Raw genomic sequence first — 18533 nt, forward strand, 5'->3', positions numbered from 1 at the left:
GTTAAGGAGGTGCGGTAATACTGGAAAATGGATTGCTTATGGCTTATTACACCCCAGAGACAAAAGTAGCTGTTTTCCTCCCTCCGCATCTGATGAAGAAAGCATGTGTTTTGACTCAGGCTTTACAAGCTGAAGCGAAGTTTCTGTTGCAGGATGGCAGCTCTCGTGTGCTGAAGTTTAGGCATCAAGGTTGTATGCGATGTTTGGAATAAAGAGGCAGAGGGTCAGCGGAGCTCTTAGGAATGGAGACAAAAGCAAGAAGGGGACCCCACTGTTTTCTTCAATGACTCCCTGATAAATGTTTAACTCCGTTATGAAAGTATATAGAAAACTAGCAATAACTTGTTATGTAAATGTTTGTAATCCTTGCTTGTTTTGCTCTTAAAAATACTTCATCAGCCTGCTTTTTAACAGCCTTTCTACTTATCAGATTGAATTGGAGCATCCTTATGTTTTATTAAATCTGCTCATTTATCTACCCAGTCAGCAATGCTCCCTCTTTCCCAGGTCTTTACAACCACTGTCTCCTCTGCTATGACACGGGGCCTGGGTGGGGAGGATGCTGGGACTAAGATGCGTTCATACTGATGCTCAGCTTTTGATTAATATGCCCAGTGCCTTCCCACCCTTGAGACTTCAATTAGCCAAGCTGGCAGAGCTAAAATCTTTTCACTATTAAGGTAAGGCTGGGTTTAGCAAAAGGCATGGGGACCAGAGTGGGGAAGAAAAACAGTTCTTTCTTTTTACTGGATAAATCAATAAGCCATCGCGACACACATTCAAACCTATTTTTGGATGGTTTTGACTTAAATACACTTAATGCTTTTGTAGGACCTGCCTTTTCATGTGATTTTTCCTCCTGTAATTTCTAGATTGGATTGAAGCTGGCAAACCACATCACTCTAGATAAAACTGTGTTCCCTTGTGATAGATATTGTGGAACCAGGAACACTTCCAATATGAGAGTCTCTGGGGAGGAGACAGGGGGGACAGGAACCGAAGTGGCATTGTTCTTCGTCCAGAAAGCATGACAACAGACGCTACGCTGATTCTTCCAAATGAGGATAAATGCTCGTGCTTCTCAGCAAAATCCAGGCAGAAGAGAAGGCATCTCTCTACGGCTGTCAGGGAAGCACCATGTAGGTAATAAATTTGTCTACAATGAGGGGCTTGGGGGGGTGTTGATGAAACAGAAATGGGACCAGGCCAAGGTACTGTAATGCCACACAGAATGGGCAGCGGGACCCAAGATGCAGGAGCTACAGCAGCTGAGATTGTACCACTACAGTCACTAAGGGTGTGGGCAGTGAGATTGGGAGGTGGTCTTCAGAAGGTCTGAATGAAAAGGCCTCTGAGCAGGGAATGGCTGTCTACATCCTCATATCCAGTCAAGTCAGTGGACTTTCCTTTCCTCTTAGGCTGTGAGACAAAGCAGAGTAAAAGCTAACTGGAGGGGCTGGTTGGCACCCATCTTCCAAGTTAATCCTGATGCAGGGCAGGCGTCATTGAAGTAGCACTCACCCACTGCTGGGATTGGGGCCCCGTGGTGATCACAGCCTCCCATGTGACCCAACTCCCAGAACTGGGTTCTGCCTTTGGTTGTTTTTTTTTGGCCACAAGGCATGTGGGGTCTTAATTCCCTGACCAGGGATCGAACCTGCGCCCTCGGCAGTGAAAGCACAGAGTCCTAACCACTGGATCACCAGCAAATTCCCTGGCTTTGGTTCTTGATCCCATCTTGCTCTGTCTCACCTTCTCTCAGGGTCTAGAGTCTGTCCCATTCACTGATGGCTCCGGGGAGGGATTCCGTGCCTGTGGGACTGGAGACAGTCACTAGCCTGGGATTCCCCACTGCTGGGTTCTGAACCCTGATTAGAACCAGAAGCCTCTTGTCATCAGCTATTACCCGAGCCTTCCTGGTGGAGCATCTGGTGCTCCCAAGAACCTGCGGTCCTGGTCTCCCAGCCCCTACCTGTAACTAGTGCCTGAATTAGTGGTCCCTTGCTTTCTCCTTGCCTGCTTATGAGGGGTCCCAGTGCTCCGAGATGACCACCCAGGCGCTGAGGACTGCTGTGAGCATATGAAGTCATGTGACACTCCCTGTCCTCCAAGAGTTTTCATCTAGTTGAGAAGACGAAACCTATGTAGGTAGAGTGTAAAGTACGTTTTAAAGTGAAAAAATAGTTATAGGTTTTAAAAAGCAACAGAAAGATCACAATAAAGTATGCAAGTAGTTAAATATATTTTATAGACAATCGCTGTAGGAACTTGGAGAGGGTGATCAGGAAGGGCTGCATTTGAACTTCTGATTTGGGAAAAGAATTGTGGAAAAATTTTTATGGGCAGAAAGAAGACAGTGGGAAGGGAAGTGTTATGGGCTGAATTGTGTCCCCCCCTAAATTTTGTATGTTAAAATCCTACTCCTAGTACTCCAGAATGTGACTGTATTTGGAGACAGGGTCTTTAAAGAGGTAATTGCAGTTAAATGAGGTCATTGGCGTGGGCTCTGATCCGACAGGAGGACTGGTGTCTTTCTAAGAAGAGGAGATTAGGGCACAGACACACAGAGGGAAGGCCGTGTGCAGACACAGGGAGAAGATGGCTGTCTGTAAGTCAAGGAGAGGGGCCTCAGAAGAACCAACCCTGCCGACACTTTGATCTTTGACTTCCAGCCTGTAGACTGTGAGAGGAGAGACTTCTGCTGTTTAAGCCACTCAGTGTGTGGTACTTTGTTATGATGGTCTGAGCAGACGGAGGGATTACAAATGCTAGGAGCTGTGTCAGCAAAAGCAGGAGCACGTTTGGTAGGAGAGGACCCTTTGCTTGCAGTGGAAAGTCTCCTGGTGCAAGGATACGATGAAAGAATAGGAGTCCAGGAGCAAATGGGCTGGTGGGATAGAGACGGGGCACAGCAGCACCAGAAAAGAAGGAACACCTTGCACGCAGTTGAGTTTTGCCTACAGTATTTCTTCTGGGGGAATAATCATTGCTTCATGCTAACATGAAACCAAGTTTACAAGATTAATCAAGGCCTCAGAGGCCCTAAGGCACACATGAGAGGGAAGTGAAAGGAAAAATAACAACGACAACAAAGGCAAGAGACAAAAGTTGAAGAAGAGAAAGAGAAGGGGACTTTGCAGGGTATGTAAAGACTTCCGAACTGTCTGAGAGTGAGAGGTGGCAGCTGGTAAAAGGAGAAACGCACATCCTGGGGGAGGGAATAGATACCACTCCTGACTCTTCTGAGATGTGACTGCACATGGTGTTTGTAGCTTTCATTTGGCACTAATAGTATAAGAAGACAAAGACAGCAATCCGGGCAGAGGGTAAGGGTCCTTGGGGAGGCCTCGCTTGTGCTCTCAACCGGCGGGGGGGTGGTGGAGGGGTGTCTCTTGCCCTGGACTCACTGGAGGGCATGGACCTGCCGCGGGAGGGGACAGAGCAGCTAAGGGAAGCCCCAAGTTGTTGGCACTGTACCCCGTGGGAACTGGTCCCCTCTGGAGCAAGGGCACCTACCCCAGCATCACCACTGCTTGTAAACTTGGCAAGAGAGGGAGGGCGGAAGGATGGAGAGAGAGGAAGGGATGAGAAAGGAGACGGGAAGGAAGGGAAGGAAATGGTGAAGACAGACAGGGCCGGGAGGAGGGAAGGGAAGCTGCCACACAGCGCCTGCCCCAAAGCCTTCCCTTCTGTGCCCACCACGGGCAGTGGTCTTATTACTGACTGGTCTCGATGCTCCCAGGTCCTTCCCGTTCAGGTCTGCCCCTCCACCCGTCCCATGCCCCACCCCAGCCGAGTCTCATCTCTCAGCCCCGTGCACACCGGGTCCTGGGCCAAGGGAACTGGCACACATTGTTCCCAGCTGGGACAGCCTTCCTCGCTTGACTGCCCATCAGAGCTGGGAGGGGACGGGAAGGAAGCCCCGCCCACAAAGCGCCCAGCTCAGAGAAATATGGCTCCGTCATCCCAGGGGAGGTCTAAATATGTTCCCCATAGTAACGCCATTTCGAGGCTAGTTAGGTCATTTCAGACCTAAACAAAAAGGAAGAGAAGAACAAGAGAAGGAGGCAGAGGAGAGCGCTGCTGGTAACTAGCACTGGTCTTGCGGCTGCTGTCCTCCTGTCCGGCACCTCCTCTGGACCCCAGGTCCCCACGAGCTCCAGGGCAGACCCTCAGGTGCCCGGGTGCCTGCGCCGTGGTGAGGAGGCCTTCCCAAGGAGCCAAGTGTGGCCCCTAAAGCCTCGGGGGACCTCCCTTCAGCAGGCTCCAGGGCGCTGGGAGGGATTTCACATCGACCTTGTCAAATGGCTCTGATCGGCTGTTGCTTCTCTCAGAGTTGGCCAGATGGTGCTGGGGCATTTTGCCAGTGAGGGGAAGGGCTGAAAGACCCCCGTGGATGCCCCTGGGCTTCTGCTGACCTGCTTGCTCTGCAGAATACAGCAGTGGGAGGGGGGATTGAAAATCACAATGACATACTAAAGTTATCTTTTCGGTGGGCAGGTCATATGGGGCAGGAGACAGCCCTGAATATGAACTTGTCACTTTACCTAACAACTCATACAGTTTGGGAATGTTAATGCAGTCAAGTGTAGATGTGGCAATGGAATATTAAAAAAAAAAAAAAAAAAAAAAAAGAAGCTTGTATGTTGAACACCTAAATCCACTGCTTAGCATTATTTGTACTACACTGTAAACTAGTAATAGAAGAGATCAAGGATGGTAAATTGTGGCCCATGGGCTCAATCTGGCCCATGGCCTATTTTCTGGTATAGCCTGTGAACTAAGAATGGTTTCTACATTTTTAGAGGGTTGTCCAAAAAAATAAAAGAATTCAAACAAAGAAGAGTGTGTAATAGACCGTATGGCCCACAATGCCTAAAATATCTACTGTTTAGCCATTTGCAGAAAAAGTTTGCCAATCCCTGGTGTACATTAAATAGATTTTTATTTTTTGGTTCATCTGGGAACATCCTTCCCCGTCCCCGTTTAAAACAATGCCTCTTGGAAAAATGCAACAGATGAGCTTGGAACACACCCAGATCACAAGCTGGGGACTGTCTGTGCCTTTCTGTATTTTTTTGTGCCAAGTGCAGTGCCTGGTGCAAGAGAAGAAGTGAACAGCTTGCTGATGGTGATGATTAGGGTGTATACAGTTCTCACTGGAAAACAAACATTCCCGAAACTCTCTCTCTGGGACCTTTCCTGAAGCCCTTAAGGTGTCAATCACTGCTGGCTTTGCCTTACACGTCACCCCGTTGAGCAACCCAAGAGCCCCCCGCCTTGCTTATTTCCTTAGCTCTTGCTGCCTATGTAAGGAGAAAGAACGGAATTACATCTTCTTGTCTTTTAGCCAGTGAGAGAACCCTAGACAAATATACACTCAGCCCCTAGAATAATCTTGATCGGCCCAGCCGCTGGCAGAGATACAGCAGGAGAGAAGGTACAAATAGAGCTGAAAATACAGTTCAAGAGGTGAGTGAGTGAAATGTAAATGTCAGAGTCTCGAGAAATGCAGTGGACCTTGGGGATATTGAAAGCATCATGGAAAAAGAAGTCAGAGGCTGGATTTGAAGATATTCAAAGAAATCCTTAAACCTCACGTCACCTTTCCCCTTGTTTTTTCATATGCTAGGTAAAGATAATAATTCCTTCCTTCTCTTTCTGCCTCACAGGGATAACTCGAGATAGACAAAAGTACTTTGGACCCGTATGAAATATTATATAAATAGAAGAAAATACTAAACTCATGTTGGGATTTTCTGTAGCGTCTTTTCTATCACATTGGAATGAAACTACTATATTCAGGTTTTTTAATAGGTCAGTGCCTTCATTATTTTCTTCCCTGCCAAATATAGTATTAATTTGCTCTTAGATTTTATTTTTTACCTAATTAAGTATGTATTTCTTATAGTTTTGCAATAATCATTTCCAGCTCATAACGTGCAACGTTGACTGTGATATGGAGGGAAAGTACTGTAGTAACTCCTGAGCCACAAGTGTAAGAAAGACAACTATGTTGTCTTTGGAAATGAATAAGCATCAGCTTTAGGGAAGTTCCTTGTTTATCAGTTGCTGCAACGCATTACCGAACAGCTCTGAGCAATGTCCACAGTCTTCTTCCTCCTCAACAGCCCCCTTCCAACGTCATGACCTTCCTTTTAGGTGGGAGACTCAGTAGTCCGTGTTGCAGTAGCAAAGAAGTGACATTTTCCTATACAGAACAGACAAGGTCCATCCTCAGCCCCCATGACATTTGGGTCTGGGGAAGTATGAAAGAGGTAATGCTGATGGGATCACTGGCAAGGGCTGGTGTCCTCTGCTCAAATCCCAGCTGGCTTTCACCAGCCCAAACCCACAACAGTCATCTTCACTCACTCATCTTGCAGGGACTTTGGAGGACCAGAGGCCATTGCTGCCATTGCCTTTTGAAGATGGCGGACCCCACAGCAGCCTGGGCTCAGCCCTGCTCCTCAGCACAGTTTGTAGACAAGGAGCATGGGGCCAACAGTGTTCCAACCGGGCTCGACCGGAGCTGTGTGCAGGTAGTTTCATGGTTAAAAGTCCTAGTAGTGTAAAAAGAAATCAGAGTGACAAGTGAGCATACCTCGGATGTCTCCATATTTACCACCGCTGTCTTCTTTTTAGTCTCCCTGGTTTTGCTTGAAGAATTTACTTTCCATGTGCTTGGGCTCCCTTCTCCCTTTGCTGACAAGCAGAGCTCTTAATTAAGTCAACAAGTTCTCAGACACAGAGGCAGTGTCTCTTTTGGCAAGAGGATCTGAGCAGAAACAGCCCCAGAAGCAAGTGAGAATGTTTGTCAAGCTGTGATTAAGCAGCTGTGATTAAAGAGAGAATAATCCCCTGCCCAAGCAAATAGTTCCTAACAAGTTATCACTCCCAGGCCATAACCGTGAAACCTATTGGGCCAGAAGGTCTGTGTGATGGTTCACTTTGAGGGATGGGAGTAGCTGAGACACTCAGGACTTAAAGCTTTCATTTGTGAAATCCAGGAACAAGAGGATGTCATCTGAGAAGCAGCCATAGCTGCCAACTGATTCTTCATTTTCAAAGATTGCCAAGGTCTCTGGCTACTTGAAGACCAGCATTCTGAACCATTTCCTCATGGTGACAGATAATGAAATTCACATATTTGACACACTCTCTGGGCTTTGTGTAATTCCTGGTGAAATATCTATAATTCCTTCTCTCTCTCCAACTCAAAAAAACCCACTTTTTTTGGAGTACAGGTGAATGTAAGTGATACTGTATTTGCTTTTTATTTATTTTAAATAGGGATATACTTCCTGAAAGTGTGCTGATGACCTGTGGCTGCTCGGCAGTAACTTCAACACACTGCACAATGCGTTTTGCATCCACAACTGTGTTTGCTGTTCTAAGCCAAGCCAGCCTCTTCTGCATTCTCTTATATGTCCGTCTTCACCCAGTTTGATATAATTTGTCCTTCATGCAAAGCCTGAAGAACATTCCAGGCCATTCTCCCCTCCAAAAGTGGTGCCATCTGATAGTTAGAATTACAGGCGCCGAACCCTTCCCATTACGACCTGCTCTTGGGTTTGGCTGGGATGGAGATTTGGCAGCATGTTTACTGAGATTGACTGGAAGCAAATCCCAAAGAAACAAAACATTAAAAAGTGTGGGTATGGTTTCGTATCCTCAGCATATCCAATCCCAACTGGGGGAGCTTTGCAATCCAAGTAGGTGGCAAGAGCGTTAGAAGCCTTAATATCTTGGGGAGCGTTAGCAGATCCCAAGTGATTACAGGCAGAAGCGGTCTTTAAATGAGACACAAGGGAGGTAAAAGGAAGAAAACTTGACACGTAAAATGCTTTTCTGAAATCCTTGCCAAAGGTCTGGGGAAATTCTTGAGTAAAGAGATTCAAGTTCTCTCTTAAGGCGTGCAATTTGAATTGCAGGAGAAACTCAAATTTCACCTATCCCATAATGTCAAGTTGATTTTTGGTGATGTTTAGACAATCCCAAAGCAACTGCTTTTTGTAACACATTAGAGAAGATATTTTGACCACTGTTACTCTGGGTATGTTCTTCAAACTCCAAATAGAAGCAGTAAACATGTGAGTATAAATATGACGATCATTTATTTAACTGTGACAATTTTAGAGAGCTTTTGGCATGCTCAAAGGTACAGAGATTTTTGTGGATGAGTAAAAAAATAACTCGTACATTGTTTATCCCGCTTTGGACTACGTCTTGGGTGACAGTATCAATTTCTTGTAAAATTGGCATGTTTATACCTAATATCATGTCATGGGAAAGGAAAAAAATGTTAAAGTTTGCCTCCCTGGAGGGAGTGGGGATGGAAAAGGGTGTATCAGACAATTATTTATGGATAGTTTTACATGAATACAATTGTCATGGCTTTTATCTGATGACCGAAAGATTGTTTATTTTGATTAGAAGTGGCATTAAGGCTAGCTTTCCGGTGATCTTAAGCTTTCTAGTATCTAAAATTTAAATTTGTCTGTAGAGGTGTTTAAAGAACATCTCAAACATGGAGCCATGTTCTGCTGAAGAAAAGCTATTACCCTTCTTTTCATGGGGACACACTTCCTGTAAGGGGGAGCCTGGTAAGATTTAAAAATTCAGATCCTAAAAGAAGTTCTTCTCAACAATGAAACTGAAGTGAGGTTTGCACAGTCAAGTCCTTCCCTGATGCCTACAGGCATAATATAGGACACCTACATCTGGAAGAGCTGTCAGGAGACATACAAACAGACCAGAAGAGTCTAAAAATCCAGCCAACATCTACTGCCAGAATCCAAGTTACAAGCACAAGGCACAGTGTCTATCTGGTCAACAAGGAGACACTTTCCAGAAAGGGCTGAGAAAGCAGTAACATTCTAGGTCAAAACACAACCAACAACCAAACTCAAATCCACACGCAAGCATACCTTCCAGCGCAGTATGCGAAGAAATTAGCCTTTTAGAAAGATTTCAGGAAATTATCATTTTGCTGCAAGAAAAGAAGGAAAGGATGCTGGGCACGCTACCTTTGCTGTGAAGGTTAAATAATGGCTACAATCTGCCTTGAAATTCTTAGAGGGAATTACCCCAAATAGGGGGAAGGAGGCCACAGAAATGGTCAGGAGTTTAAGAACAGTGATTCTAGTCAAGAATTATTTCCAAAACATAAATCTTCTTTTAAATTCTTACTGTGGAATGCGAAAATATTTTAATTTTTACATATAGTCACCATCTGTATCTTTGTAATATACGGAATTATTAAGGTTGACCAAAATTTGGTATACAGAAAGCAAAAAATAGTGTGTTCCCCAAGTTCTTGTAAAAAGTGGGGATAGATTAAATAAACGGACTATTGGATCTTTTATCAGCGTAAACAGGCTTCTGTCAAAAACCGTTTGCAAACTCCTGTTTCTGATGGGTTTTTGGTGACCAGAAAGCATCCTCCCAAGCTAAGCGTGCGTATCTTTCAAAGTTCTGGATCATCTCAACATGTCCCATTTGCCCCGGGGACTGTGGACTTCACTCATTATGCAATAGTGAAGCAGCTGACAAAAAATGGGAGTCGTGCTGTGCCTTTCAAAATATTATAAGCTCTGGTTTTTTCATAATGGAATTCTGGAAAAGGTAAGTGATTTGCCAAGAAAAGCCTTTCTAGGCCATGTTGAAAAGCCTGTGGAGTAATTTTGCCACCTCTATCTTAGCATGAAATTAGCATCCACCCCAACCCAACCTCTTGATCTTTAAATATGTTACACAAGAAGCCTTCTTCCAACTGATTTTTGAGCCACTTAATGGAATTCTGTCCGTAGAAGTTAAGTTGAAAAACTGACCCTCATCTTTACTGTCTTCCATTAGGAAAAGCCATCTTTCCCCGACTGGTTCTTTCAACTCTTTCTAGACCCAAGTGCAGATGATGTGCCTCCATTATATCAGAGACATAATGAGTGTCCCTCCCTCTCATCCTTAGGGAATCAGAAGCAGTCACATTATAGCCAAAGGTAAATCTCACTGTCAAGTTTCCCCCAAGCCGAGAAACTGGATGTGTCAGAAATGGTGGAGTTTAAAACTTGCTCTAAAAATAACGTGTCTGGATACCGGCCACCATCTTAAGGCTCTTCCCCTCCAGGCCTTCTCCCCGTAAAAATCCAAAGTGGTTCTCAGTAAGTTTAGCCTGGAAATAAAATCCCCTCACTCCATCAAGAAATAGCTCCAAACTTAGAGTGCATGCTCAAAATATTCATGATGAAATCATAATCCTATATTTATAGTCTTTTGGATTGTGTATGAAATTCTGTTTCCCATGGTGTTTCTCGTTGAAAGGGCCAGACACGGAAAGCGGGCTCAGAGGATGACCCAGAGAGCATCAGCCTCAAGGAAATGCTGTCTATCGTCATTGTGAACGGGACGGTTGTGTGACATCCTCCCTCTTCCCTAAGCCCTACCCACTGCCCAAGAGTCGGGTCTCCTCCCCAGCCCGTTCCCAGATGGTCCCTGGTTTAATGGTCCTGTCTCATCATGCACAAAATGTGAACTGGCCTTCCCAGTAGGAAGTGGAGTGGGTGCCTAAGATCATGCCCCTGCCCTTCTGACCTTCCCTGTCCTCTAGACTTCCTCCCCATTCTCACTGAGGGAGATGGTATGGATCTTAATGGTTGGAATTTGATGATTCTCTCCATGGCTGGGTGTCGACGGCCCCGTGCAGCAGCAGACCTGCAAAAAGCTTTTACTTCTCACCCGGGCAGTGGTGCAGGCCGATTGGTCTCTGGGCACTGTAATCCTGGCAGATCCACGGGGCAGGGAAGAGAAAAATTTCCATTCACAGACCCCATCCGTCTTGGAGATCTTATAGAAGGTCTCTCCGGATCCCACCGGAATGCGCACCAGGTCCTTGTGCTGTCCCTCCAGGGCATGGCTGGGTGGGTGCAGAGTATAGCCCAGGGCATGTTTGGAAGAGTGCTTTCGGCTCAGACACTGGATTCTCAAGACATTCTGAAAGGCCTTTTTAAACTCTTGACTGGAGCATGGGTATATAATGGGGTTGATGCAGCTGTTTAGGTATCCGAGCCAAAATGCTATTTTAAAAACTGTTTCTGAGGGCCTGAAATCAGGAAAGAAAGACCCTGGAAGAAAACACACAGATTCATACATGTTATTTGCAAGCCAACGGGCCAACTGGTTAGGAAAATAAAGCAAACCAACCAACAAACACCTTATTATATCTTTAAAAAGTTTCAAATGATTCCCAATGCATTTGAGTTTTCACATTTGACCGATTGTCCCCTAGGAACGTAACCCCTTGGTAATATCCTCAAAGGCCATTCTCACTTGGTCCACATATGCAATATTATTTAAGGGAAAAGACCCAAAGGGTAGGGCTGTGCTGGTTCTCAGTGATAAAACATTACTTGGTGTCCGCTATAAAGCTTTAAAAGATGAAAACATGAAATTTAGGCTGAGTCTGCATATGCAAATTGTTTTCCTGAATTTAAAAATAAGTTGCAATCCATTCAAAAATTCATAATAAAATAGGGTTACCTGAATGTTCCCTTTGTTCTTTGATGCAGGGTTATACAGGCACAGCCTAAATAATTATGAATTCTTTCTCTCCTGAATATTGGAGTTGTATATTTTAATGAGAATCCCAAATTTATAAAATATTGACTTGGCCAACTTTGGCCAGTGATTTTTGATTATTTTCCTTTGATGATGCCTTTTGACATTACAGTATACTTGTCTGCTCAAAATACTCCAGTAGCAACCACATGCTTGTCAATAGCTTGACATGCAGGGATCTCCACTAAACCTAAATGTAGTGCTAAACCTACTCTAGATTTCTAACATCAATACTTCCACTCTAACCAGACTCACTACAAACTTTTCTCCAGATCATTGCTCACTCTTTTTTGTTCTCTTAAGTTGGGTCCAGAGGTCTAAAACTCTCTTTCCTGTCCTCTTCACCTATTTAAGACATCCGCTAATTTACACGGCAGGGATCAAGTTTTGGGCGTCTTATGTGGTCACTATCTCATAGCTCTTGGAAGCAGAATGGCAAAAGCATGGAACCCTAAAGCAGGAACTGTCTTAGAGGTTATTTTCTTCAGTTATTCAATTTCCAAATTTAAAAAATGATATTAAAGTGGCTGTCACAATCTTAATAGCTACAGTAGTAACATAGTGATGGATAAAGAGATATAGAACTCCAAGCCCAGTTTTCTTTATTCTCCGCACAACTTTTTTCTTTTGCCTCAGCCGAATAAAGGTCTTGATTTTATGTCTTTCTTTTTGTCTCTGCTCTAGAGACCCATCAGAGTCATGACAAACTGATGGGTAGGCTTAAAAATCTACTCTGGCAAGCAACGCCCTGAAATTTTGCAGAGAATCTCATAAATATAAACAAAGAGTAAAGTTAAATATTGCAGAGCCAGAGAAGGCAAAATGGTACAGTGATTAATGAGAGCATTTTTTTTTCTCTCTGAAACACACTCCCTGATAAATTCAGTGTGTCTCAAAGAAATTAAAACACACACAAACACACACACACACACACAAAACCACGCACGCAGATGATGACGATGTTAAGTGAGAAAGTATTATTCTTTAGCTCCAAAGCTTTTAACATTTTCCTATAATTTTAAGTTACTCATATGGGATGTCTGGTTTGGAACAGACTGTGTGCTAAATACTTTACATACAATTTAATCATCATTAGTAACATCAAGAGTTACATGATTCCTACTGTAGAGCACAGGGAACTCTACTCAATACTCTGTAATGACCTATATGGGAAAAGAATCTAAAAAAAAGAGTGGATATATGTGTATGTATAACTGATGCACTTTGCTGTACAGCAGAAACTAACACAACATTGTAAATCAACTAGACTCCAATAAAAATGTTTAAAAAGTTATATGATTCGCATCAACATCCCCATTTTACAAATGAAGAAACTGGTTTAATGAGATTGAATAATTCAACTAAAGTCACTCAGCAGATGGTTACTGGTAGAGCTGGGATGTGAAATTGGGAAGTCTGACTTTGGGGCCTATGTTCCTTTATTGAGTCTCAAAATATATTAGAATAATACATCTCTAGGGAATGAGGATGGTGGGTGGAGAATGATGAGGTGCACAGTTGGGGGCGTTAAATTGGAAAGATGGTTTTTCAAACTTAAGCAGAGAGGTGAAGAAAGCAGCCAATAGCAACATGAATGGTGGTTCTGTGTGAATGTAGTCAGTTCCAGAAAAAATTCATCTTAATTATGATGCCTGTATGTTGTCCAATATTTCTTCCTGATAGTAACAGTGACAGGATTAAGGGAACTTACTTCACAAGGCAGGCCTTGGCTCAGGCTTAATAAGAATATATGAGCAGGGCATGCCCCGAATTACCTTGTCTTGGAATTTCACTATTCTGTAAATCAGCTAGAGAGGGAAGTGTATTTCCCTTATTTGAAGAGCTTAAATTAAAAGAAAAAGAAAAAAAAACCACATGAATTCTGAATGTGAATGCTAGCGAGGTGATTTGGGATCCTTGGAATTTCCCATAATTCCTTCAGGGACACTCTCTGTGCTCACAGACCCCCGTTCTGCATTCAGACATCTCAACAGTTCCTTTTAGTCCCTTTCCTCCCATTCCTCTTCTCTCTTTCGAGGCCCCCTTAATGCCAGGTCTGGCCGACCCGGCGCCAAGTCACTCTGGCCTTCCTGTTGTGTCCACTGCTTCAGAGGTAAATACCGGTCCTTTCCCTCATGTGCCCTGCTCAAAACACCCATTTCCTCACTGCAGCTGAGGTATAGGGTGAGGAAGGAGATGGTTAAAATGAATTTACACTAAGATTTGAAAATCAGAGAGTCCAGCTTTAACCCTGCAGGATTACTGTGTTGCTAATTCAAGCAAGTCTCTAGATTTTTGGCTTTTCAGACAGTGAATGGGAGAGTCTTCCGGCCAGAGGCTTTCCCATAAAGGAAACCACTTGGTTTATCCCATCAGGTGTGTGACAGCACCTAGGTGTGTCTAAACCTAGCATGATCTGTCCACTCCCAATCTGATGATCCCACAGGGGCGGATCATGGGACCCATTTCTCCTGCCCGCTGTGTCCATCCTCCCTTGGGGGTGATTCTCTCTCGTCAGCTCCCGGCTGGGGTTAAGAGAGAGATTCATAAACTGTGCTTCCTTCAGATGCTTTCCAAAAGTTAACAAAAGACAGCACAAGGCTGTTTCCATCCTTATTGATATTATTCACATCTTTAGATATCTTCCTTCCCTTCATTTTTCCTCTCCTAGGAAGAGAAGGTTGAGCTGGGATCAGGCTTGGAAAAGAGTTGTTGCTTCCTGGGATCGACCAGGCTGTGTTCCTCTCGGTACCCACTTCCCTGCCCAAATCTTTCCGCTCAGGCGCCATCTTCTCTGAACTCCCCACGATTTCTATTCCCAACCTCACTTTCTTCCCAGATCCCTCTCTTCCTGATGACGATGGTGTTTTTTAGACTAGGAAGGCAGCTGGACCATGCTTCTCTCTGTCGTCCCCCCATCATGGCGTGGAGCACCAGGGTTGAACCTGCCTGGCTTAGGGATGGGCACCTCAGACCCAGTCACTAGGTTGTAAACTCCCTCTGAGCCGGTACCATGTCAGTTTTGCTTGCTCATGGAGCTCCAGAACCCAGCACACTGCTGGCATGTCAAAGGCATCCTTCTAATTTTTGCTGAATGAAGAGCCGATTCCTTGAATAACCGACCGAATGAATGAATGATCCTCTCCATGACTCTGCTTCACAGCGCGGCCTGGTTTCTGCTCTGCCTGGGTCATAGCTCTTATTTCTCTTCCTGCCCCTGCCTTCCTTCTGTTGTCTCTCTCTTTTTTCTTCGGCCCAGTTTCTGCTCAAACCTCTGCTTTTCTCTGGGCTGTTATTACACTATTTTATTTTTCCATGCTGCATCACCTGGTGCCTAACACTCTAGTTTTTCTCACCATGCTTCATAGGAAGAGCCAGACTTTTGAGTTATCCACAGAAGCATAAGGTCTCCTATTTTTCTTGTCACCGTAGGTATGTTGTGCTCTTCAACAACTTCTGTCCAGACTCTGCTTCAAGAGGAGCAAATAGCTTCTGGCTTAATTCCCGGGAACCCCTCGCCCTGCGGGTCATCCTTTGCATATGAATTTGCCTCATTTAATTCTTGAGCTTTGGAAAATCCCCAAGGCCCTGGGGACTCTTCCCTTCACTGAGTTTTCCTCCACGATTTGATCCTGCTGCAGAATTTCTGACTCTTCTTTTCAGGACCCTCCAAACTCCCTGATCGACTAAAAGTTGGCCAGACTGAGATGGGCAGCGCATGAATTTATCCATGAACACCATCAACATCTTCACCCTTGGAGAGTCAAAATCTTGGTTTCCATTGTCAAGGTCCCTAGATTCCAATGAGAAAGTGAAACTGATGTGTTCGAAGGATGCCATTTAAGTCTCATCACTTGATGTCCCCTCCATTGGAAGCATTTGACTTTTTGTTTCTGATCTGGGGCTTATCTGTAGGCTTATGATGGTGGACACTGGGGACCATCTTAGTGAAGGCTGTGCCACTAAGTTACAGCAAAATTTGCTCTCAATGCCCCCAATACAAAGAAAACCATTTTCCGGCCAATGTTGGTCTCCTAAGTGAGTTTTCTCCACCAGTGTTCCAGTTCACTCTAAAACACAGTGAGGATAAAAATGGAGTCCTCAAATTCCAACCCAGCACTGGTAATAGAAGGTTCCTCTTCAGTTCAGCTCTTGCAGAATCGGTATACAAGCAGAAAACCATGAGTCAGTCTTCTGGGTTCTAACCTCCTAACTTCTAAGCTTCGTTTCACCTACCTGAAAACTTGACATCTTAATGACAACCTTGAGAGACATTGGGTTATGACAAACCCTAATTAGTTGGAGTCACAGAATGCTAGGGTGTGAAGAGTGGCAGAAACCTAGCAGGCACTGTCAACCTGTCCTATGCAGATGAAGATAGTATGGATGAGAAGGGAAAGTGGTTTCCACAAAATCATCTGCTCATCTGTGGTCCAGTCAGAACGAGACCCAGACTCTGCTCTGCTTCCCCCATTTCTGCTCCTGATCTTGTGCACCATGTGGCAACCCCAGAATGGCTGGGAAGTGTTAATGGCACTATGTCCAGCTGTTGTCATAGGATGACAACAGGTTCTGCAGAGATAATGAGAAAGAAGGGGGAGAAGAGTAGTGTCATCAATAACTACATCATTTTAAAAAGTTGTACTGTTCAAACACTGGAAAAAAAAACAGGGGGTGATGATCTTGGAAGGGCTTATCTGAAGGGTATCACATTCTGAAGACTGAAGTTTAAATGACTCCAATTAAAAAAAAAATATGGACTCCAAAGCAGAAGCTAATGCTATGTGACCATAGGAGACAATAAACCTTAATCGTTTCTCTTTGTCCAACCAGTAGTCTCTCCATATGTCTGGTACCAGTCCAATGTGGCTGGTATACATCTAATGAACAGGGGAAAGACACAAGCTGTTACACAAATAGGTGGCCAGTTCCCCAGAACAAGGAGCTCCAGTGCCAAGCAATATTCAGGCCAGATCAGTTGGCATCTTCTGGCCAGGAAAAAAGTTCTGTCCCATTGATGTAATCCCAGAGAAAAGCTGTTGGAATCAGAGTGTGAGCACAGACAGACCCAAGTTTATTGTCATCCTGGAGTCTACCAGACGCCTCCATGTTTGGCTGCTGGCTTCCCTGTGTCACAGTGACTTGCCTGAGCCCTCCTGAGGTTTATCCAGGGGCCACCCATGGGCAATTCTCAGCCAGACAAGAATATTTAGGTTAGCTACCTGGAATGGTGGTCAGAAATCTCTAAGAATGCTGACCGGATTAACTGCAGACTAGAACCCTAGGCTCTCAACGCAAGATTCATGGATAGACTTCCCATGAAATGAAATACAGTCTGTGTATGAACAGAGATTTTCCTGAGAACAGGAATTCAGCTTTTGTCAGCTGTGCACAGTGGTCTTGGAGACGCAAAAGATGGCTGAGCCTGCCGCCCAGCTACTGAGCAAAAGCTGAACCTCTGGCTGGTGCACGTCACTTAGCCCATATGTCCTGATAAGAGCATCCAGCTTACAAACATGGCAAGAGGATGCCAGTTTACACCTCTTTAGAAGGACCTGCTCTTTTCTTCTCCTAGTTAACTGGCACTTGAAATAGCACAGCTCTCATCTTGTGCCTCTGAGGGCAGGCATCTGATTGCTCCCTGGAGAGAGTTAATATGTTGGGTCTTTTCTGAACTTTCTGGAGGGAAACTTGAATAGTAGTCAAGGTGAGGAAGGATGGGTGGGAGGGTGTAGTGAGCAGGGAGAGGAGAGGCACATTGTTTGCTGGGTGTGTAGCGGTGAACAGAACAAATCTGGAGCACTGTGGGGACCCAGTGGAGGATGGAGGCGCTGCCCCTTTTCTCTTTTTCTGGGGACTGAGGTATATCAGCCTATGGTTACTGTTGTCAAAAATCACTGCTTCTTCCAACCATGGTGGGGAAAAACGTCGGTTGGGGAGACATTTTCTCATACCTCATACTTCTGCAAGTGGGAGACATTCTTCATGGGATCTTTCTGGCTGGTCAAGTGTAATTCTGCAGAATCAAGGATTTTATCCTGGAGGAGTCCAAGCTCCTCGAAGTAAAGCTCTTCAAAGAGTTCCTCTCTCCAGTTACCGAAGCCCCAAACAGTATTTCTCCTTTTAGCAAAGAGGACTGTGTCTCCCAGAACGTGCATGTGAGGCCCCCAAACCCACGATGACTCGGGAGAGAACGACTCTGACCCAGGTGCACTCGACTCACCATGTACATTTCCCTAGAAGAGCTCCTTGCATTGCCTGTTTCCTTTTGAAATAAATACATAATTCAAACGATTTCAACAGATTGCAAGATTTTTTTTCTCCTTTACTTAACAAAATATATTTTGATTCAGGAAAACGATAGTAACTAAGTCACGTGTTCTTTTGTAGGTTGTTTCCTCAAAAGCAATCTCGTTTCATAAACCAACTTATTTTCCAAACTTTGCCTTTTTTCATTAAGGTCACCATTGTTTCATGAGTCTCACATTAGAAGCATCTTCTTTTTTTAAAAAATTTATTTATTTATTTACTTATGGTTGTGTTGGGTCTTCGTTTCTGTGCGAGGGCTTCCTCTAGTTGCAGCAAGCGGGGGCTACTCTTCATCGCGGTGCGCGGGCCTCTCACCATCGCGGCCTCTCACGTTGAGGAGCACAGGCTCCAGACGCGCAGGCTCAGTACCTGTGGCTCACGGGCCCAGCTGCTCCGCGGCATGTGGGATCTTCCCAGACCAGGGCTCGAACCCGTGTCCCCTGCATTAGCAGACAGATTCGCAACCACTGCGTCACCAGGGAAGCCCTAGAAGCATCTTATCATCTCTACAAAAGCTTTCTCCTACCACCCAGTGTAAAGCAGAGGCATCCTCGAGCGTACACCTGTGAGCGTGGTTTCTTTCTTTCATGGCGTGTACGATTTCTTTT

General features: G+C 44.8%; 1 protein-coding gene and 1 long non-coding RNA gene across 7 annotated transcripts in view; both read right to left on the bottom strand.

Moving 5' to 3' along the window:
- The window catches only part of LOC309664125, a 764383-nt gene that overhangs the window by 424769 nt on the left and 321081 nt on the right, over positions 1-18533 (bottom strand). The window lies entirely within an intron of this gene.
- The window catches only part of ADRA1A (adrenoceptor alpha 1A), a 99283-nt gene continuing 82344 nt past the window's right edge, over positions 1595-18533 (bottom strand). For 5 of the 6 annotated variants that reach the window (XM_082468970.1, XM_082468969.1, XM_082468968.1 and 2 more), the window contains one exon: positions 1595-11123. In XM_082468970.1, the coding sequence (XP_082325096.1) occupies positions 10606-11123 (518 nt within the window). In that variant the 3' untranslated portion in view covers positions 1595-10605. The remainder of the gene's footprint in view (positions 11124-18533) is intronic. The other variant, XM_082468971.1, reaches the window with a different exon arrangement.

The sequence above is a fragment of the Balaenoptera physalus genome, assembly GCF_965194825.1.
Source record: "Balaenoptera physalus genome assembly, chromosome: 7".
Taxonomy (NCBI): domain Eukaryota; kingdom Metazoa; phylum Chordata; class Mammalia; order Artiodactyla; family Balaenopteridae; genus Balaenoptera; species Balaenoptera physalus.